The 18,547-nt window shown below is 37.6% G+C and overlaps 1 protein-coding gene across 2 annotated transcripts in view; it reads left to right on the forward strand.

The window, feature by feature from the left end:
• Positions 1 to 18,547, forward strand: part of ptpn21 (protein tyrosine phosphatase non-receptor type 21) — a 29,453-nt gene that overhangs the window by 3,460 nt on the left and 7,446 nt on the right. Inside the window, exons 3-16 of one of the 2 annotated variants that reach the window (XM_065255082.1) lie at positions 86 to 255; positions 338 to 435; positions 4,929 to 4,996; positions 5,085 to 5,155; positions 5,730 to 5,817; positions 7,145 to 7,233; positions 7,342 to 7,429; positions 9,226 to 9,305; positions 9,378 to 9,485; positions 9,986 to 10,046; positions 11,722 to 11,800; positions 11,888 to 12,771; positions 13,257 to 13,787; positions 16,373 to 16,510. In XM_065255082.1, coding sequence (XP_065111154.1) covers positions 86 to 255; positions 338 to 435; positions 4,929 to 4,996; positions 5,085 to 5,155; positions 5,730 to 5,817; positions 7,145 to 7,233; positions 7,342 to 7,429; positions 9,226 to 9,305; positions 9,378 to 9,485; positions 9,986 to 10,046; positions 11,722 to 11,800; positions 11,888 to 12,771; positions 13,257 to 13,787; positions 16,373 to 16,510 — 2,553 coding nt within the window. The remainder of the gene's footprint in view (positions 1 to 85; positions 256 to 337; positions 436 to 4,928; positions 4,997 to 5,084; positions 5,156 to 5,729; positions 5,818 to 7,144; positions 7,234 to 7,341; positions 7,430 to 9,225; positions 9,306 to 9,377; positions 9,486 to 9,985; positions 10,047 to 11,721; positions 11,801 to 11,887; positions 12,772 to 13,256; positions 13,788 to 16,372; positions 16,511 to 18,547) is intronic. The other variant, XM_065255083.1, reaches the window with a different exon arrangement.

An 18,547-nucleotide genomic window follows, 5' to 3' on the forward strand; every position in this document is an offset into this window, starting at 1 on the left:
TTTCCTAAAATGATATATGCTCTATTGTACATTTTAAAGACTTTGAATGTTCTGTCTCATGAGTAAAATTCTGTTCATTCTTCAGATAACATATTTCAGTCTTTGGTACTGCAACAAACAAAACCAGCAGAGATGGATTGATTTAGAGAAGCCACTGAAGAAACAGCTTGACAAGTATGCACTGGAGTCCACTGTTTACTTTGGAGTGGTTTTCTACGTGTCATCTGTTACCCAGTTACAACAAGAGATCACCAGGTTAATGACAAATATTTCTTTACATTGATTCCCTCCGTTGGTTGTTGAAGGCCATTAATTCACTTGTTTTTCTTCTATACAGATATCAGTATTATCTTCAACTGAAGAAAGATGTTTTGGAGGGAAAGATTCCTTGCTCAATCGAACAAGCCATTCATCTGGCCAGCTTGGCGGTGCAAGGTATTTTCAATGTTTTGTTATAGATTCTGAATAGAGCTTATCAAATATTTAATAATAAGTAAGGAACAATTGTCAATGGGACATTAAATTATTAAAAAATAATGCACACCCAAGTAGGAATCGACTTTTGTTTTATCAGCCTTAGCCGATGACCGATACAGGCTGCTGATTTTCTTGAGCCGATACTGCTTTTGCTCACTCAATTAACATCATAATAATGACACAATGATGATGCCAAATGTTACAAGTCTCAATTTAAAAAAGTAACATTTATTGAACAAAAAAAACTATATTTAACAAATAGTAAAAACACGTGAGGGTGCTATGGAACCATGAACTGCGCCCTCCACAATGACGAGGAACTATCAGCAAAGGATATTGATTTCTAGCACTTTACTACTACAAATATATACAGAGATGAGAAATAAAACCCCGCTTTGTCCAGCTATGATCAGCTGTTAGGCCGAGCTTTTGATGTTGTCATGGAAAGGTTGGTTGTTTTAGTCACATGACCTGCAATCGCTTGCGGCTTCCAGCACTCTGTCTGTAAATAATGACGGAAAAAATCGGCGAACACAGCAGCCACATATCGGCCGATACACATAAAATTTCGGCACAATATATCGGCCGGACGATATATCGGTCTATCACTACACCATAGGTAATACATTATTCTCAAATAATAATATAAATTAAGTAATTTATTCCGCTTATACCACAGACATCGCTCTAGTAGTTATTTTTAGCATTTTTTTTTTAGGTCAGGTGTGCGTTTTACAGAAAAATAATGCATACCTGTGGAACATTTCTCAACCAATCAGAATAAAGCATTCATCAGGGCCGTGGTATAATCAATAATAATCGATCATTAAAAAATAGTGTTCAACATGTGTCATTTTTGTTTAGTTTGCTCCGTGATGTCACTTGCTGACATCACTGGGTAATAAAGTCAGGTGCATCTGCTCCAAACAAAACAAAGTCACTTATATTAAGCAATAAAATAAACTTTTTTTTTAACAAATGTTACCCTTTTGACTTCACCGTCGTCCTGTTAATCCTGTGATTTTTCTTTAGTGAAATATAGGGCAGGACAATATTGATCAAACTTTATATCTCTGTAATTTGGGGATGGATGACGATGCGCAATAAATATTTTGGTATTTCCTACAAAGTGGATAATAAATGCAAGCTAAAGCCTCATGTGAGATGTCACAGATGTCACTCTTATTTAAACAGTGTAGAATGAAAATAAAATGAAAAGACTCTCTGTTTAAAATATACAGCTGCACAACATGTGAGCTGCTTGGAAAGCTGACGTCTGACCTCCGTGTACATTTCTGGCAGAGCTTCTGTTGCGAAGAAGAAGGGTCAAATGAGATCATACCGATACAGACGTAATGTCTCATCCTGTATCTCGTTGGGAAAAATACCTGAATTTAACTTTTGATGTTTAAATTCCACTTGTATGGTGTTTATTTGTTGTTATTTTAGTGCTGGTCATATTTAGTTGAACCCTATGTTTTAAGATAAAGGTCAGATGTGTTTGGAGTGACATGTGCAAGTAAAGAGAATTTAAATTTTCATTATTCATATAAACTCGTACTGGATATTTTAACCTCGATGCATCAGAACATTTGTTTTGAACATTCCTGAGATGACACTTGGACAGCTGCTGGGTTATTGGTGCAAGGGTTATGAAATTTCATCATGCAGTTGAATGATTTAACTATAGGTCATAAGTCCAGAAAACGAGAGCAACATTAATCAGACTCGACTCATCCGGCTTTAGAAGAATCTCATACGCTGCTGGGACAGATAAATCTAGCTGCACTAGTTACAGGACCGATGTAACATATCAGATCTGACATCACTCCCTTGAAACCGTGTCACGCACAAGGAAATCACCTATGCTCATGTTTTCACTGTCAAAGATCTCTTTTTTCATCTTGGCTAAAGTTATTTCTGTGTACCAGCATTGCTACGTAAGGAAGTTTCACGCGATGCTAATGCTTGAGATTGTCGGCATAGCTCCAAACATTTCTAACGGCCCGGGTAGGAATGTTGTTAATGTTGGACTACTACGGTTACAAAGGCTAAATCGATTCCTTTCATAAGAGAAGTGTTTTCTAAAATTAGATGTGCAATTGCTCTAAATGACCAGAAGATCACAGAGACTTTGATGAGCATGTTTGACCTGGGTCAGTAAGGGACCACCTGCCAACTACCTAGAAAACGCTAGCAGCACATAGCATGCTGAAAATTACCCAGAGTTCCCTAGCACAAGAGTTCCCAAACTCCTTGAGGATCGGTGTCCTGCGTAGGCTGCGTCCAAATACCCGCACTTGAGGAAGTGTGCAAGACTTTCTCATGTCTTAAAACTGACAAAGTGTAGTGTTCTTAATGCACACTTAGGAGCGGTATTCAAAGCTAAGCGTATCCACTAATGCATCATGTTCCGAATGTAAATCGTGAGATTTTTGTTCAGACCTCGTGAGATGTCGCAGAAACTTTTAATTGTAAGTTACATATTATGTGGTTAGTAAAACAGAAAGTGTTGCACATTTCATTGGTGCCAGCATGTATTTTGTCAAACATCTGCAACTGCTTTTATCACATAATTAGAAACAACGTTATTTTTGTTTCGTTTCTTCAGGGACTAAGCAATAAACTTTAATAATGCTGCATGCACAACATGAAGAGTTTTTTTTACATGTAAAAAAGAATTACGCTTCTGAAAGTTTCACACAAGTGTAGATAATAATATTTTAGGTTATGAGTGTTTATGTGTTCATTTTATTAATAAACAACATAAATATTTTGGTGCAAATTGCTGCCACTACCTGGATTGACATTTTTGTCCCATCGGGTGAATAATTCTACATGCACGCTTGGGATCTTCACGCCCAATAAAACACTTGAGCAAAATACGGGAAATACGTCATTTAATAGTCAAGTGCAAAAACCACAAGTGTGGGTAGTGGATATGAAGTTTAGTTACAACCCTCATTAAACACACCTGAAGTAGCTTAAAAAGGTCTTAATAAGCATACTTGAGACTTCCAGGCAGGTGTGCTCAGGCAAGTTAAAGGTTAAAGCCCAATTTATAGTCATGCGTAAGCTCTACGTCGTAGGTTCTACGTAGCCTGTGCGTAGCTCTGCATAGCCTGACGTGCACCTAGCAAAATTTTTAACAGCGCATCAGTTCTACTGCAAGCGCTGTGATTGGTCCATCAGAACCCCTCCCATCCGGTAAAAAAACTGTGTCATAGGTATTTTCATTTGCGATGTGAAAACAAAGATGGGGAAAGTTGAGGAGTGATTTAACTCAACCTGCAACAAAAGTCAATGTTTATTTACTTCCGTTTCTTCATCGTTTGTGGGTTAACTTGCCAAGTGGGGTTGTAGCGGTATGGCGGTATACCATGATATTAACATGTACGGTCATCATACCGTAAACATTTGCTTATTTCCGGTTTTGGAAAAAATTATAATAAAGGAGATCTCTATCCCTCGCCGGAAAATTTTTTTAATCTGCAGTATGGGAAAACTTTGGGTATCCGAAAAACAAACCCAGGGTTGTCCTTGAAGATGGATGTCCAGTTTGCAAGAAATGTGGACTGTAAAAGGAGGAAATACGTAGAATATGTGCTACCATATTCATGAACACATACCTCTGTGCAGATAAGGGTGATTTTTGTTTATAATTTAAAGCAGTATTTAAATTCCATGATGCAGAGGGAATCCCCGAAATCCAGTCATGAAAATCGGCCATAAATCGGAAACGGATGTGTGTTTAATTTTCGGGCATTCTGTTTTTAGACACAAAGTTGTTATATAAATGTGCCTCTAAAGGGAACAGTTGGAGAAAAGTCTCGAATCTCGATGGCATTTTTTTTTCGTCTAATCTCCGTATAATGCCTGATAAAGCGCTGTTTATAAGCGCACATGTCAGCTTTTTTACATGGGAACGCTGGGAACCTCACGTGCGCTCTCTTTCTGTTGCACGCTCTTATATTACAAGTCAATTTTAAGTTGATTACACGTAGGCCATATCTAAAGAGAAATAACTTTTTTTTTCAAATTGGAGATGCAGCTTTATTTTGTCTTTATTTTATTTTTTCAAAAATTTATTTTTTCCAAAAAAAATGTATTAAATAAACCAAATGTTCAACCAAAAACAATATCTGTTTGCATTCAATTAAGGGTCATTGTAGCTGATGATTATAATAATAATGATTGTTTAATACCATATACCGTGAAACAGTGAAAACCGCGATAGTTTTTGCAATGCCCTTCCAAACATTTACAGCATCCCAGAATTGTGACATCATGAATTGCATGGGCAACACCATTCTTTACATAATGAATAAAATGTAAAAGTAATATAAAAAAATTATAAACTATCTTTGCATGAATGACTGCTGATTTTGCACTTTAGGTCCATTATGTGTCTCTAATCTAAATCTGATCTTGCATTTTGTGGTTGGTTACAGCTGATCTCGGAGACTTCCGAGGAATTGACTCCCAGGAATTCCTTCAAAAAATTGTGCTTTTTCCAATGGTGAGTGCACCTTGAACCTGTTCATCTAGTTTTCACTGTCAGAGACTGCAAGATATCGATACGCCTGTTATTTCTGTGCTTTTCTTAGCCATGGATCCAGGATGAGAGGGTTGTGGAGGAAGCCACTCAGAAAGTCACCATGCTTTATCAAAACTACAGGTGAGCGAGCCTGAACGATTTTTCCATTGAGCTTTACAGACGATTCTTCATGGTTATCAGACGCTCAGATGGTTTCTATTAGATGGCCACATTTCAAGAGCTGCTGTCAGACACTTAATTTACTACCCAAGACTTAAAATAAATTACCTGGTTTTGGCTCTTAAACTGTTTTTGGTTCAAGTGGAAGGTTCATCGATGATTTGCATTACTATATTAGGCCAATTATTTTTTTTAAAGACAGGTCAATAGATTAGTTTTGTGTTTCTTGTCAAACGTTGTTAGTAAGTTTGTTGGTTAATTTGATTCATATAGTTCATTGAACTAAATGTTTTGTAAAGGTACATGCATAAGCACACATGCAGTAAATATTGTGGCTTCTATCTAATGGATTGTTATACTGCTGCATATAAATAAAAGTATGCAGTCTCATCGTTCATTTCATGTCAACATTACTGATAAGACTGATAGTTTCGATCAGATATCAAACACACTGTTAAATGTGTTGAATGTGACCTTTGTGCTCCAGTGGTTCAGATCAGTTTTGATGTATGTTTTATGTGTATGTTTGAAACAGAGGTCTGTCTGCTCCGGAGGCCGAACTCCTTTATATGCAAGAGGTGGAAAAGATGGAGGGCTACGCAGAGGAGAGCATCCAAGCAAAGGTACGCCACTCAAATCCATCACGGCAAACAAGCTTCATCTTTGTTTTGTGTGAAACTCAAGCTCGTGGTCATTTAAAATGCAAAATTGAAGAACTATGAGGGTGACCTTTAAGATAAGAGATTTTAACTACAAACCTGCTGTCGGAAACAGAAACTGTACTGTGGGAAAATGTAACGCATGCCTAAAATATGCTTGGGTTATCACAAGATAAATGATAAGACTGGCATATGAAAAACTTGCACATACGAAATTATTATCAGACCAATTTAGCACTGCAACAACTAATCAATAATAATCGCTTCATACAGGAAGGATTCGGTTCATTAGTTGCTGGTTTTTAGGCTATGAATAGTCATTGAGAAGCTTTTGGACTAATTTTAAATGGCCTTTTGGCTGGATTTGTTAGGCGGATCTGGCAACCCAGGCAGGACAATGATGGATGCGAAAGTGCAAACGAAAGTAGGTTAATAAAGGTTTAATTTTGTCCTTTAATACAAGTGAGTTTGTATTTGTTTAATTGTTGTTGGGTTTTCATAAAATAAGCGTTTTAAAGTAAAGGGGAAATCTAGGTTTTTATTACTGTAACAACACACCAATGTAGGCTTTATCACTTTCATATCATATGGCTTATTTAGTTTGTTAATAACGAATAATGTTAATACTCCGCAAGGTCTAAAGTTAAAGTATTAAATGAGTTTATTAATCTGTGGCTGAATTTATTCACCAACACTTTTAAAGATGTTTTATTACTTACTTTTTAAAGGGACAGTAAGTAGGGTTTTAAGTGTTTTATTAATCAAAATCAATGTCTTTATTCATAAATATGTCCTTGTTGGTGTCAAATGACCTCTGGTGATGATCTGACTTTTCTTTGTAAGCTTAGAATGTCTTCTCTTTACTTGCATTGGATGGGTAAGTCCAAGAAGGCTTCCATGACATTCTGCCATATTGAAAAACTATAATAACAGAGAGGGACAAAAAGCACTAGACTACCAACGCGTTTTCATTCAGAACACTTGAACCAGCTGAAAAGGACAAGGAGATCAGTTCATAATGGCTACCGTAGTTGCAACACGCATTTTCAAAAGCGAGGCGCTAAAGAGCACTATGCGTTTGAATGCAAAATACAATTTCATCACTAGATGGGGGTAAATCCTACTTATTCGAAAAATATGTAGGTTTTTATCTGGAAAAAAAACATAATCACCCGATTATTCGATTATGAAAAGTTAGTTGCAGCCCTTGATGAATTACTGTTTAAAAAATTCATGAATTATTGTTATAATTTTACAAAGTTTTTGTGTTTTTATTCTTACATGAAAACAGGACGGTCAGAGCACAGATGTGATTATTGGCTCATCTTTGGATGGGATCCTTGTGAAACACAAAAATGGAAAACCTCCCCTCATTTTTCGGTATGTTTGTTTCATTCTGTCTGTGTGAGATGACTTATTTCATATTTGTTTTTTATTTCTGGATTCATCTTGTGTATGTTTGACTGGAAATCATTGTTGTTTCTGCAGGTGGAATGACATTAATAACATGACTCATAATAAGTCTTTCTTTGCCCTGGAGCTCGCCAACAAAGAAGAGACCGTCCAGTTTCAGACCGTAAGTCCACTCCGCCTCGTCTCAGATACTTCACATGCTTCTCTGTGCCTAAAATAGATCAGAGACTAAATGTGTCTGGAGTTGTGCCATCACATATGTCCATGTGTATGTCTGTTTATATTAATGGACACAGGTCTCTCCGGGTCATAGAGGCCTGGGGAGTTTTAAAATAGTGCTTAACAGATCTTTGAAATTAAATCATAATTATGGTTCTGTTCACGCTGCAAACATTTGGGAGTGAATCTCCTAAATTATCGTTCAATGTCTTGTTCTGTACAGACTCAATCTTGAAAATGCGATAAAAAACAAAATGGGATAGTCCATTGTGATTCGATAAAGTTTCTGTTATCTCCACCAGCCATGCAATATCGATACTTTAATAATACGTTCCTAGTTAAGCAGGTACATTTTTAATAACTCAAGAATGCAACCAAAATATATTACATGAACGTTTAATTAAACTCTTTATAAAGGGCACAATCTCTGTCCCAATTGGGACATTTACAACAACAAACAAAAAAAATTAAATTAAATAATAAGGTAAAAAGGTCACACAAAATCAAGCTTATAATGGCAACATTCAAAGTCTTTAGTGTTTCCGCTGGTGCTGGGCTGCTGGCAAAGATTTTCTGCCAATCTGTTTATCCAATACATTTTCCAAATACAAAATATTTCCACACCCACAATTTGCGTCCGATAGCAGTCACAACGTCTTCTGCCTGTTTTCGCTGTGTTTTCACTGCTACAACCATTTTGTTGCTGCATTAAATTCATTCACTTGCTTGACACTAAGACACGAAAATGCTCGCTTTGGTGGATATATGTAGATGGATGTTACGTCAAGGAATGAGGACATATCTATGTATTGTTACACCCCTAATTGACACAGAGGTAACCATAGCAAATTCTCGTGTGGTTATCATATACAGCTTTGACCAAAATAATATTACAGTGTTATGTATCACAATAAACCTTGCGTTGTGTGTTGTACGCATTTGTGAGGTTGCTTCTCTCAGCGCTGTCTTGTAGTGTTGCCAGTTCCTCATCTTTTTAGTGCTTACATACCCTTGTGGCGCTTAACCGTTAATGGCTTTTTGCTCATGTAGTGATCAAGATTTTGATGTTATTAAAGTGAGAAGCTGCCGGGCCCAATATTTTGATCTTTGAGTTAAAGCATTTGGATTTTTATTGTTTGCTGGATTTTTCATGCATGATCTGGCAACACTACTCGCAGCACATACAGAAGACTTTTCCCCTTCTAGTCATTTATTTTTTCAGAAGAGAGACCTTTCATGTCCATCATGCAAATTTTAATATTTCATTAACAACTAGTTCAGTTCGGTTATACAGTGTGGTTGTCACTACCTGCATTTTGCAGGAGTTAATTTGGTTGTAAAATGCAAATAAATTATTAAATGTGTGCGTCAAGCACTAAAAGGTGAAGTGACAATCGAATTTAAATGTAGTGTGTATGAGGCCTATATCTCACATATACATATTTCTCTTCTGTTAGAGAAACTTAGTTGCAGGCCACAGTAATGTCAGGTTTGCCATCACGTCATTTTAAATGACACAAATCTTCTAAATGATTCATTATCAAATCAGACAAAAACGCATGATTTAAAATCTTATCTTGTAATCACAGATAATTGGATGGTCAGATGCGTCAGTGTGTCCAGATTGATCACTGTCATGTGAAGAACTCTACACATTTATTCTCTGAAAAACTCAAGCCTGTGTTCCTGACTCCACTCAGACTGATTCGATTTTGTTAAAATGTTCCTGCTCTGTTTCAGGAGGACATGGAGACATCGAAATACGTCTGCAGAATGTGGCTGGCGCGGCACAAGTTTTACAAGATTAACAACAGCAGTCTGTGAGTTACTGTGTGTAGTTTGTGTTGTGTAGTGTTTGTGTGGTTTCACTTCTGTCTCTTTACTCTCTGCAGAGAGTCGTCTGACGGTCCGTCCTCTGACGGCTCCCAGAGGTCCATTCTTACTCTTTCATTTCCTCGCTTTCCGACGCTCCTGCGTCCCTCTCTTTCTTCTAACAAGGGGTGAGCAGGACTGCATGAGGGCTCATGATGAACACACAGAGCCTCATGGGCTGTACAAAGAAAAAATATCACGCTTTTCATGTGTTGCGCTATTGCCATTTCAACACTAAAAAGTGTTATTTTCAAATGTCTGTGAATACAAACAGCTTTTCAACTTGACACAATACATAAAAATTTTTAAGCAACATACACGTATGCCAGGTAAAAATAAAACCTTGAAATTGTAATATTATTTCAAAAAAATATATATTTTTGTTTATATTAGATGTAAACATCAAATCAATTACGTGACTTAATGGTTTTATTAATTTTGTGTAAACACAGCTCATACCTTGGATACAGTATTTACTCTTTAAAATTCCTGTATACCTTGAAACCGGTAACCGGCCCATGCCCATGATTATATTTCACTTTTAAATCAGAATTAGTATTATTCTTGTACAGCCCTTTTGTCAGAAACAATGAGTTTATTTCATTTGTTTTATTGTGCGTTTTTCCAGACAAACCCAACCTGCTCCAGTGAACCCGGTGAGGAGACGATCATCTACAAGGATGTCTCTGGTCAGCATAAACCTCAACATTTAAGTGACTGTAAATCAGTTTTACGTTGCAGATGGTCCTTTACTCTTTCCCCACCAGCGTTCTTAAAAAAATGTAACACTTTACTTTAAGGGGTGTTCATAAGACTGACATGACACCTTCATAATCATGACATGATACGTGTCATGAACATGAAGAAGATTTTATGCACATTTATGACAACTGACATTTAGTGTTAGATGACATGAAAGATGACATTGTTTGAGATGGCTTTGTTATGAAAACTTGACATAAACCAATACATCATAACTTGTCATGACAACTTGACATTAACAAGACAACATTACTTTTTTAGGCATCATAATTTAAGTGCTGCCACAGAAAATGCTCGGTTTCCTCTGTTCTTACGCCTAGACCATTGGATGACCTCAATAATCTAGCCTGAGTATGGACACTTAACACTTAATAATTATTAAGTGTTAACAACTAACAGAACTTGTTCTTCCTCACACAGAGGGGTCTGAAATGTTCTGACATTAAATTGAAATTAATTAACATTAAATTAACATTTTAATTTACATGGACCAAACACTGCATGACTTTACCCACCATTGTACTGTTTTCATTTAATTTTAGGTGAATCTTTCTCCAGATGCATTAAATAATAATTTTATCAATTGTTATTATTATTATTACTATTATTTTTATTATTGGATGATTGATTTTATTTCCCTAACACCTGATGGAAACAAAACAATTCTGAAATGATGACGTTCATGAAGCTGTTATAAAACAATTTGACAAGAGTATTAACACTTAAAGATATTTTAATGACAAGTTCAATTAGTATGGTAAAAGTGACACAGTTATAATGGCCTCATGACAGCCAATGGCAGTTTATTGTAATGTTAACCCATAAAGCTAGGTAGTTTCTTAATTTTAATAATTTATCTGCTATGTCATGTTTATGACAAGTTATGTTATCTTGATTATGTCGAGTTGTCATAACAAAGACATCTCAATAAATGTCATCTTTGAATTAAAATTTACATAATTGAGTGAATGATACTTAATGACAGTTGTCATACGTGCATAAAATCTCCTTCATGTTCATGAACCGTGTTATGATTATGAAGATGTCATGTCAGTCTTATGAACACCCCTTAAAATCAAGTGTTACCAAACATACAATATTAAATGAAAGAACAGACCCTTAGCTGAAAATAGTTTCATCCTATCTTCATTCGTTCATTTGTTGTTTTTATCACCTCTCAAATATGTGAAGGTTTCTTCAAAAATACCAATATTAATATAATAATTGCATTTTTGTAAAGGACTTTTCGTTAGAATTTGTGTTTTATAAGCTGGGTAAGTTTTTTTTCTAATTGATGAGATAACTGCAATGGCAGGGAAAGAGTTAAGGATGTTCAACTTCTCAGTGTAAAAGCTGGAGTTTAGTTTCTGTGCCATATATCAGAGATGCAGTAAAATGTGTTGCAGTGCATTCTGGGATTGCTTTCTCTGCAAAGCATACATGCAATTCTGCTTTGAAATTTACCTTTGAATCTTAGAAGCGTGGTTACCATGCTGTTTAGGACAGGATCGTGCCTGTGATGTCTTAAACAGTCTAACAGCTCATTGGTTTTTAGTTAAGGTATCAAACAACTGAATAATTCTTTGCTTATGTTTTGTGCAGCCCAAACCTCAACCGTACATGTTGCCACCGCAGATGCACTTTAATGGTCATTATAATGAACCATACACATCCTCACAAGGTAAAACATCTCCCACAACCAGCTTCACCATATTTACAACAATTGTCCTGCTTGTGTTATACCTAACATTTGCTTGATTTCCTACAGATAACCTTTACGTGAACAATCAGAACGGTTTCTACTACCATTCTCAGACCAGTCTGGACCGCTCGCCGCACGAGTACAACGGAAGGATTCGTAACGGCAGCGTGTACAGCGCCCAGAGCACCAGCTCTCTCAACAACCCGCAGCACTACCTGCAACCATCACCTATGTCTTCCAACCCCAGCATCACAGGAAGTGACCTCATGCGGCCCGACTATGTGCCATCCCACCGCCACAGCGCTCTGATCCCGCCCTCCTACCGCGCCACGCCCGACTACGAGACGGTCATGAGGCAGAAGAACCTCGGAATGGTACCGCCTGCCGAGCGTCAAAGCCATTCCATGCGGAACCTCAACATCGGCAACTCTTACGCCTACAGTCGACCCGATCCGCTCGTGTACAGCCAGCCCGAGATCCGCGAGCACGGGGCGGGACAGTACCCGTTCCACCTCAACTACAGCTTCCACAGTCCCTCTCCTTACCCGTACCCCACCGAGAGACGCCCGGTAGTGGGTGCCGTTAGCGTCCCGGAGCTCACGAACGTCCAACTCCAGCAGGCCCAAGAATACCCGCCACCCAACATCATTAGGAATCAGGTGTACTGGCCTCCGCCCCCTTATCCATACCCTCACCCTCGACCTGCCAACAGCACTCCGGATCTGTCCCGTCACCTGTACGTGAGCAGCAGTAACCCGGACCTGATCACGCGGCGCGTTCACCACTCGGTGCAGACCTTCCAGGAAGACAGTCTGCCTGTCGCACACTCGCTGCAGGAGGTGAGCGAGCCCCTGATCACCACACGTCGCCCGCACATAAACAAGAGGAACTCCATCGAGATTGCCGGACTGGCATACGGTCTGGAGAACATGAGGCTCAAAGAGAGAAAGGTGAGCAGCTGACACCAGACCTTTTACTGTAGTTTTTTTCCTACTTTCATATATTGGCTTCTGCAATAGACACATCCCAGAACATGCAAAGCATTTTTTTTTTCAAAAGATAAAGTATATCCCAGTATTAAACTATACAAAACCGGTTTTAAATGGCAGACAAAAATCCAAAGTAAAGCGAGTCGTGCTGAGCCGCGTCGTACCACCCACTGGAAAAACTGTCCCAAAATGTCTCTGATTTGTCTATGGCATGCAACATTATTTAAATCTACTGCACTGCATTTGCCTGATGATATTATCATATTTTTCATCTATGCAGTTTTCATGAATTTATCTTAATTTTTTAATATTCATCACATTGCATGAACATTGAAATAATAATAATAATATCAAAGTTGGCATAAAAGTGCTGGAAACGTAAGCAGTGACCTGTTGCTGCATTTAGCATCTACACGTTTTAACACAAAATCTTCAACCGTTAACAGGTATCTGCTTCTGCGGCCGAGACTTCGCCTCCCGTCCCCCAGCCGATGTCTCCCACCACGCCCAACTCTGATATCAACATCGTTCTGGAGGTTACAAAGCCAGAGGAGGCCACCATCAAGGAAGACGTGTGCTACGGCCACAAAAAGTCGTTGTCTGATGCCACGATGTTGGTACACAGCAGCGGTGAGGAAGAGGAGTTTGAAGACGACAGCGGGCGGCACACACCGCAGTCCCAGGATGCTGTGGGCGGACCCGAGCATCACCTGCCACCCATCGTTCGATCCCTCGTAGATCCGCCCGCTTACCCTTTCAGCCACAGCATGGACACGGTCCTGACGGGCCCTCTCTCATACCAGCCCCATTCTCTCAGTCCTCTGCCCGCTCTTCCAGAGCCTGGACACATGGTGCCCTCCGTATCTGAAGGAGATCTGAGCGGCCCGGGACGATCGAAATACAAGAGGGACATGTTTAAAAGACCTGTCTCTGATGTGCCATCTGGGAGAAGAAACATTGAAGGTCTTCCACCACCGGTAAGTTCACCAGTATTTAGAATTGAACCTGTTTACTTTCTTTTTGGTTTGGTTTTCTATTTATTAAAGGGCAGCTATAATGACTATTTTTACAAGATCTCAATTGAAGTCTCAGGTGTGCACAAAATTTGTCTGTGAAGTTTTAGCTCAAAACACTTTATAGATCATTTATTTTAGCATTATAGCAAAATGCCCAAAAATTGCAATGTTTTCGTGTCTGTACCTTTAAATGTAAATACAGTCTGAGGCTGTGTCCGAAATCGCATACTGTGATAGTAGGTACTGAATAAGATGAAGTACAGTTAAAATAGTATGTATTAGGGCTGGGTATCGATTCAGATGTTCCAGATTGATTCGATTTCGATTCACAAGCTATCAAATCGATTCGATTCCGATTCTCGATTAAATTTTCGATTCCGGTTCTCAGGTAGGTTTTTATACTCGATTCTCGATTCAACTCAATGAATATAGATTTAATACACATACTATATTAATAAAAAAGAACAGTGAACAGCAGTTTACAAGTGGGTAATTAATAAAAATAAATTAAAAGCCACAACACGTCTTGCTTGCGAAATCTAAAATGCTTCCATTCCTCCGGTCAATGTTTGCGGAAATAAATATGACAAAAATCGATTCTGCTCTTTGAGAATCGATTTTTAATCGACCATGTTTTAAAAAACGATTAATCGAAAAATCTATTTTTTTTGCCCAGTCCTAGTATGTATTATATAGTATGAATATGGATCGTATTAATGTATTCAGATTAGGGATGCATAACGATTAATTGTGATTAATTTATAGCAGAATGAAGGTTTTTGTTTATATCATATGTGTGTGTGAACTGTGTATTATAATTATGTGTATATATAAATATGCACACATGCATGAATAATTTTAAGAAAAAATTTATATATTTATACATTAAGTATTTATATATAATATAAAGTATACATAAATATACAAATGTATACACATGTAAACATTTCTTAAATATATACATGCATTTATTTATACAAAGTTAACATAAGATTTTGGTCAAATCGCCCACCCCGACTGCCAACACACATTTATGTCCAAACACTTTGTAAAAATGGATTTTGTTTAAAGGATTAGTCCATTTTATTAAAAAAAAAATCCAGATAATTTACTCACCACCATGTCATCCAAAATGTTGATGTTTTTCTTTGTTCACTTTAGAAGAAATTATGTTTTTTGAGGAAAACTTAAAGACTTTAATGGACCCCAATACTTAACTCAACACATAACAGTTTTTTTCAACGGAGTTTCAAAGGAAACAATCCCATATGAGGCATTAGGGTCTCATCTAGCGAAACGATTGTCATTTGTGACAAGAAAATAAAAAATCTGCACTTTTAATTTTTAAAATGGTCTGCAAATGTGCCTTTTTATAGATGTGCACGTGACCTTTCTACGTCACTACGCAATTACGTCACACAGCCGGAGGAGGAAGAGAAGTTGTGGTTTAAAAGTGCATATTTGTTATTTTTCTTGTCAAAAATGACAATTGTTTCGCTAGATAAGACCCTTATGCCTCATTTGGGATTGTTTAGAGTACTTCGAAACTCTTCGAAACTGTGAAGTGTTGATTTAAGTGTTAAGTGTTGGGGTCCATTAAAATGAGAAAAATCCTGGAATGTTTTCCTCAAAAAACATATTTTTTTCTCAACTGAACAAAGAAAGACATCAACATTTTGGATGATATGGTGGTGAGTAATTATCTGGATTTCTTTTTCTTTTTTTTAAGAAAATGGACTAATCCTTTAATCGGTGCCCTTTAACGTTATCTTATAACTTTTAATGTTAACTTGTGTATTGTTGTAGATATCAGTAGTCTTTATGAAAGATGTGCTGATAGATTTGTTGACATGAATTTGAGAGAAGTTTTAATGTAGATTGATCTGTAGCTGATGCTTTACATTACACGTCATCTTTGAGTTCATTTGTTTCCTGGTTGTTAAGTCTTTGTTTAGATTGTGTTTAACTCTTATTATGCCTGTGGTATTTGGGTTACTTAATGCCTTTGTTGTAATGTAAAGAATAGATGAATACAATACACATTAAAACATTGTGTGTTGCCACCCAGAAAGTTAAAATTACGTTGACGTGAATCCAAAATTAGCATCACTCCAGGAACTTAATGCTTTCTTCTCATCCCATGAATGTTGTAATGTTGTCTCTGTATTTATTATTTCAGATGTAGTTCATATTTAGATTGTGTTGTGTCCCTCATGAATGTTTTAAGAGCCAGGTAATCTGTCTATTGAATGATTCAGATATGATGATGATGATGATGATGATCACTAAGGTTTAGTTCAATCCAGCTGCTTCTGTTATATGAAGTGTTGCTATTTTAGTTTTCATCTCATATAAAGTGCACGTCGGGTCTTTTGTATTCTGGGTGGATCCAAACACGTTGCACATGTCAGGTGAAGAATGCTGTTGAACGAGTCGTTCAGACCTGACAGCCGCATTCCTGTGAAGATCGGTGCTAAACGCTGTCTATCTTTACTGCTCTCAGTTTTCTTTTTCTCTCCATCTCTTATCATCTCACTTATCATCAGGGTATGAAGAAGGGACGTTCAGATGTAAAGAAGGTCGGCCCCATGAAACTGGCGGCTCTGAATGGCCTGACTGTGGCCAGATTACCTTTACCTGATGACACTAAAGACGATTCAGAGAACACATCCAATGACGAGCGGGTGAGACGTGATAAAACATTCAATGCTGATGGGTGAAATCATCATTCATGATGGCTGAAGTGTGTGTGTTTGTGTGTGTTTGTTTTATGCTCGTCATGATGTCTGTAATGTGTTGTTCATGTGTGTTTGTTGTGGTTGTCATAATGGTTTGGGTTTGTGTGTTTTGTGGTGGTTGTAATGTGTGAAGTTAGTGTGCAGTGTGGTATTCATAATGGATTGTGTTGTATGTGTGTTTGTGTGGTTTTCGTAGTGATGAAGGGGTGAATGTGTGTGTGCGCTTGTGCATGTGTGTCATAATGGATTAAGTGTGACGTTTGTTTATGTTGCGTGTGTGTTTGTGTGGTTTTGGTAGTGATGGTGGGTGATTGTGTGTGTGTGAATGTGAGTGTGTGTCATAATGGATTAAGTGTGTAGTTTGTTTATGTTGCATGTGTGTTTGTGTGGTTTTGGTAGTGATGGTGGGTGAATGTGTGTATGCGACTGTGCGTGTGCTTGTGTGTGTGTGTGAGTGTGTGTCAAAATGGATGAAGTGTTTGGTATGTGTAGGTTGTGTGTGTGTGTCTTTATGGTTTTGCTAGGCATGATGGGTGAAGTGTGTGCGTGTGTGCGTGCGCTTGTGCGTGCGTGTCATAATGGATTAAGTGTGTGTGTATTTGTGTGTTTTTGGTGGTCATGATGTGTGTTGTTGTGTTGTGATGGGCATGATGGATTAACCCTTCTAAGTCGATTGACGCTCTAGAGCGTCAAAGTGCGCACCCCTGATATATCTATTAATAACTTCGGAATGGATTATGGTATTAACTTACTTTTTTTTTATGAAAAAGCTGACATTCGTCTGCATAGACAGTGTTGACTTCCGCGAATGATAAGCCTTCAGTATTTTAGTGCAAATCTATAGTATTTTACCGCAAAACAAGGAAATTATACTTTATTCTATCTAATGATATGCAAGGCTGTTGGGGTGTGTGAACCAATCACAGATCTGTGTGTGAACCAATCACAGACCAAAAACAAAAAATGATGTCAGAATGGCCTAGGAACGTAAAAAAGGGGAGGGGGTTGGAATCATTTCCACCTGGGATTCCCGGATTGTTTGCTGACGCAACTTTTTCATACACGGTCTTTGGACGCGCACATTTAGAGATATATCAGATACGCTTGTTTGTACTTGGAAAGGTTATTTTCAATGAAAACATGGCACAACGAAGATTCTCTGAAATGCTGAAATGCTTTTTGCCGACAGCGATGAGAGTGAGAATGGATCTGATCCAGACAGGTTTGATTCGGAGGAAGAGGATCAAATCTTGGACGGAATCGATCCATTTGAGAAGTATTATGAATGCTATATTGCTGATAATATATTTTCTAATATATATTGTATCGTTTTTTTAGTAGAATTATTTTATTTTAGCTTTTCAGAAATAACGGAGCAGTAATCAAATAATGTGTGCCATCAAATGTGCGCGTTTTGGCCGCATGTAACGCGCATATGTGGCACAACATGTAAGAAAAGTACATCAATCTTTCAAGTCTTTCAAATGCAGTGCAGGGTGCCATCTAGGGGTGGTTTTTGGATGTTTAGTAAATTGAGACAGAATATTCCATTCAAATGAACATTTTTGTTCCCTTTATATTTTCTTATTTCTGTGTTTTCAAATAAAAACGTATGGTGACTACGGTCACCATACGTAAATAGTTCTTTTGTTTCTTTATATTTTTTCACCCAATTTATTTGCAGGTGTTCTTAAGCCTTTGAGGAATAAATATTTGTTGTAAAATCCTTTATTCATTTATGTTTCATATTTTTATATAATAAAAACAAAAAAACTTAACTTTTGTTTTTGTATTTCTTGGTGATATATCATATTAGAACACACACAAGTGTCTCAAGAAGTGTATTGTCAATGCATCCACATTGTAGCTGAGAGTCTATAGAATCCAGAAATATGTCTCTCTTCACTCTGCTATCAATATTGACCATTCCAGAAGCCAATATGTCAACATAGTGCCAGGCGGACTTAAAACCCCTTAGACTTT

This window comes from Paramisgurnus dabryanus, chromosome 17 (assembly GCF_030506205.2).
Source record: "Paramisgurnus dabryanus chromosome 17, PD_genome_1.1, whole genome shotgun sequence".
Classification (NCBI taxonomy): Eukaryota; Metazoa; Chordata; class Actinopteri; order Cypriniformes; family Cobitidae; genus Paramisgurnus; species Paramisgurnus dabryanus.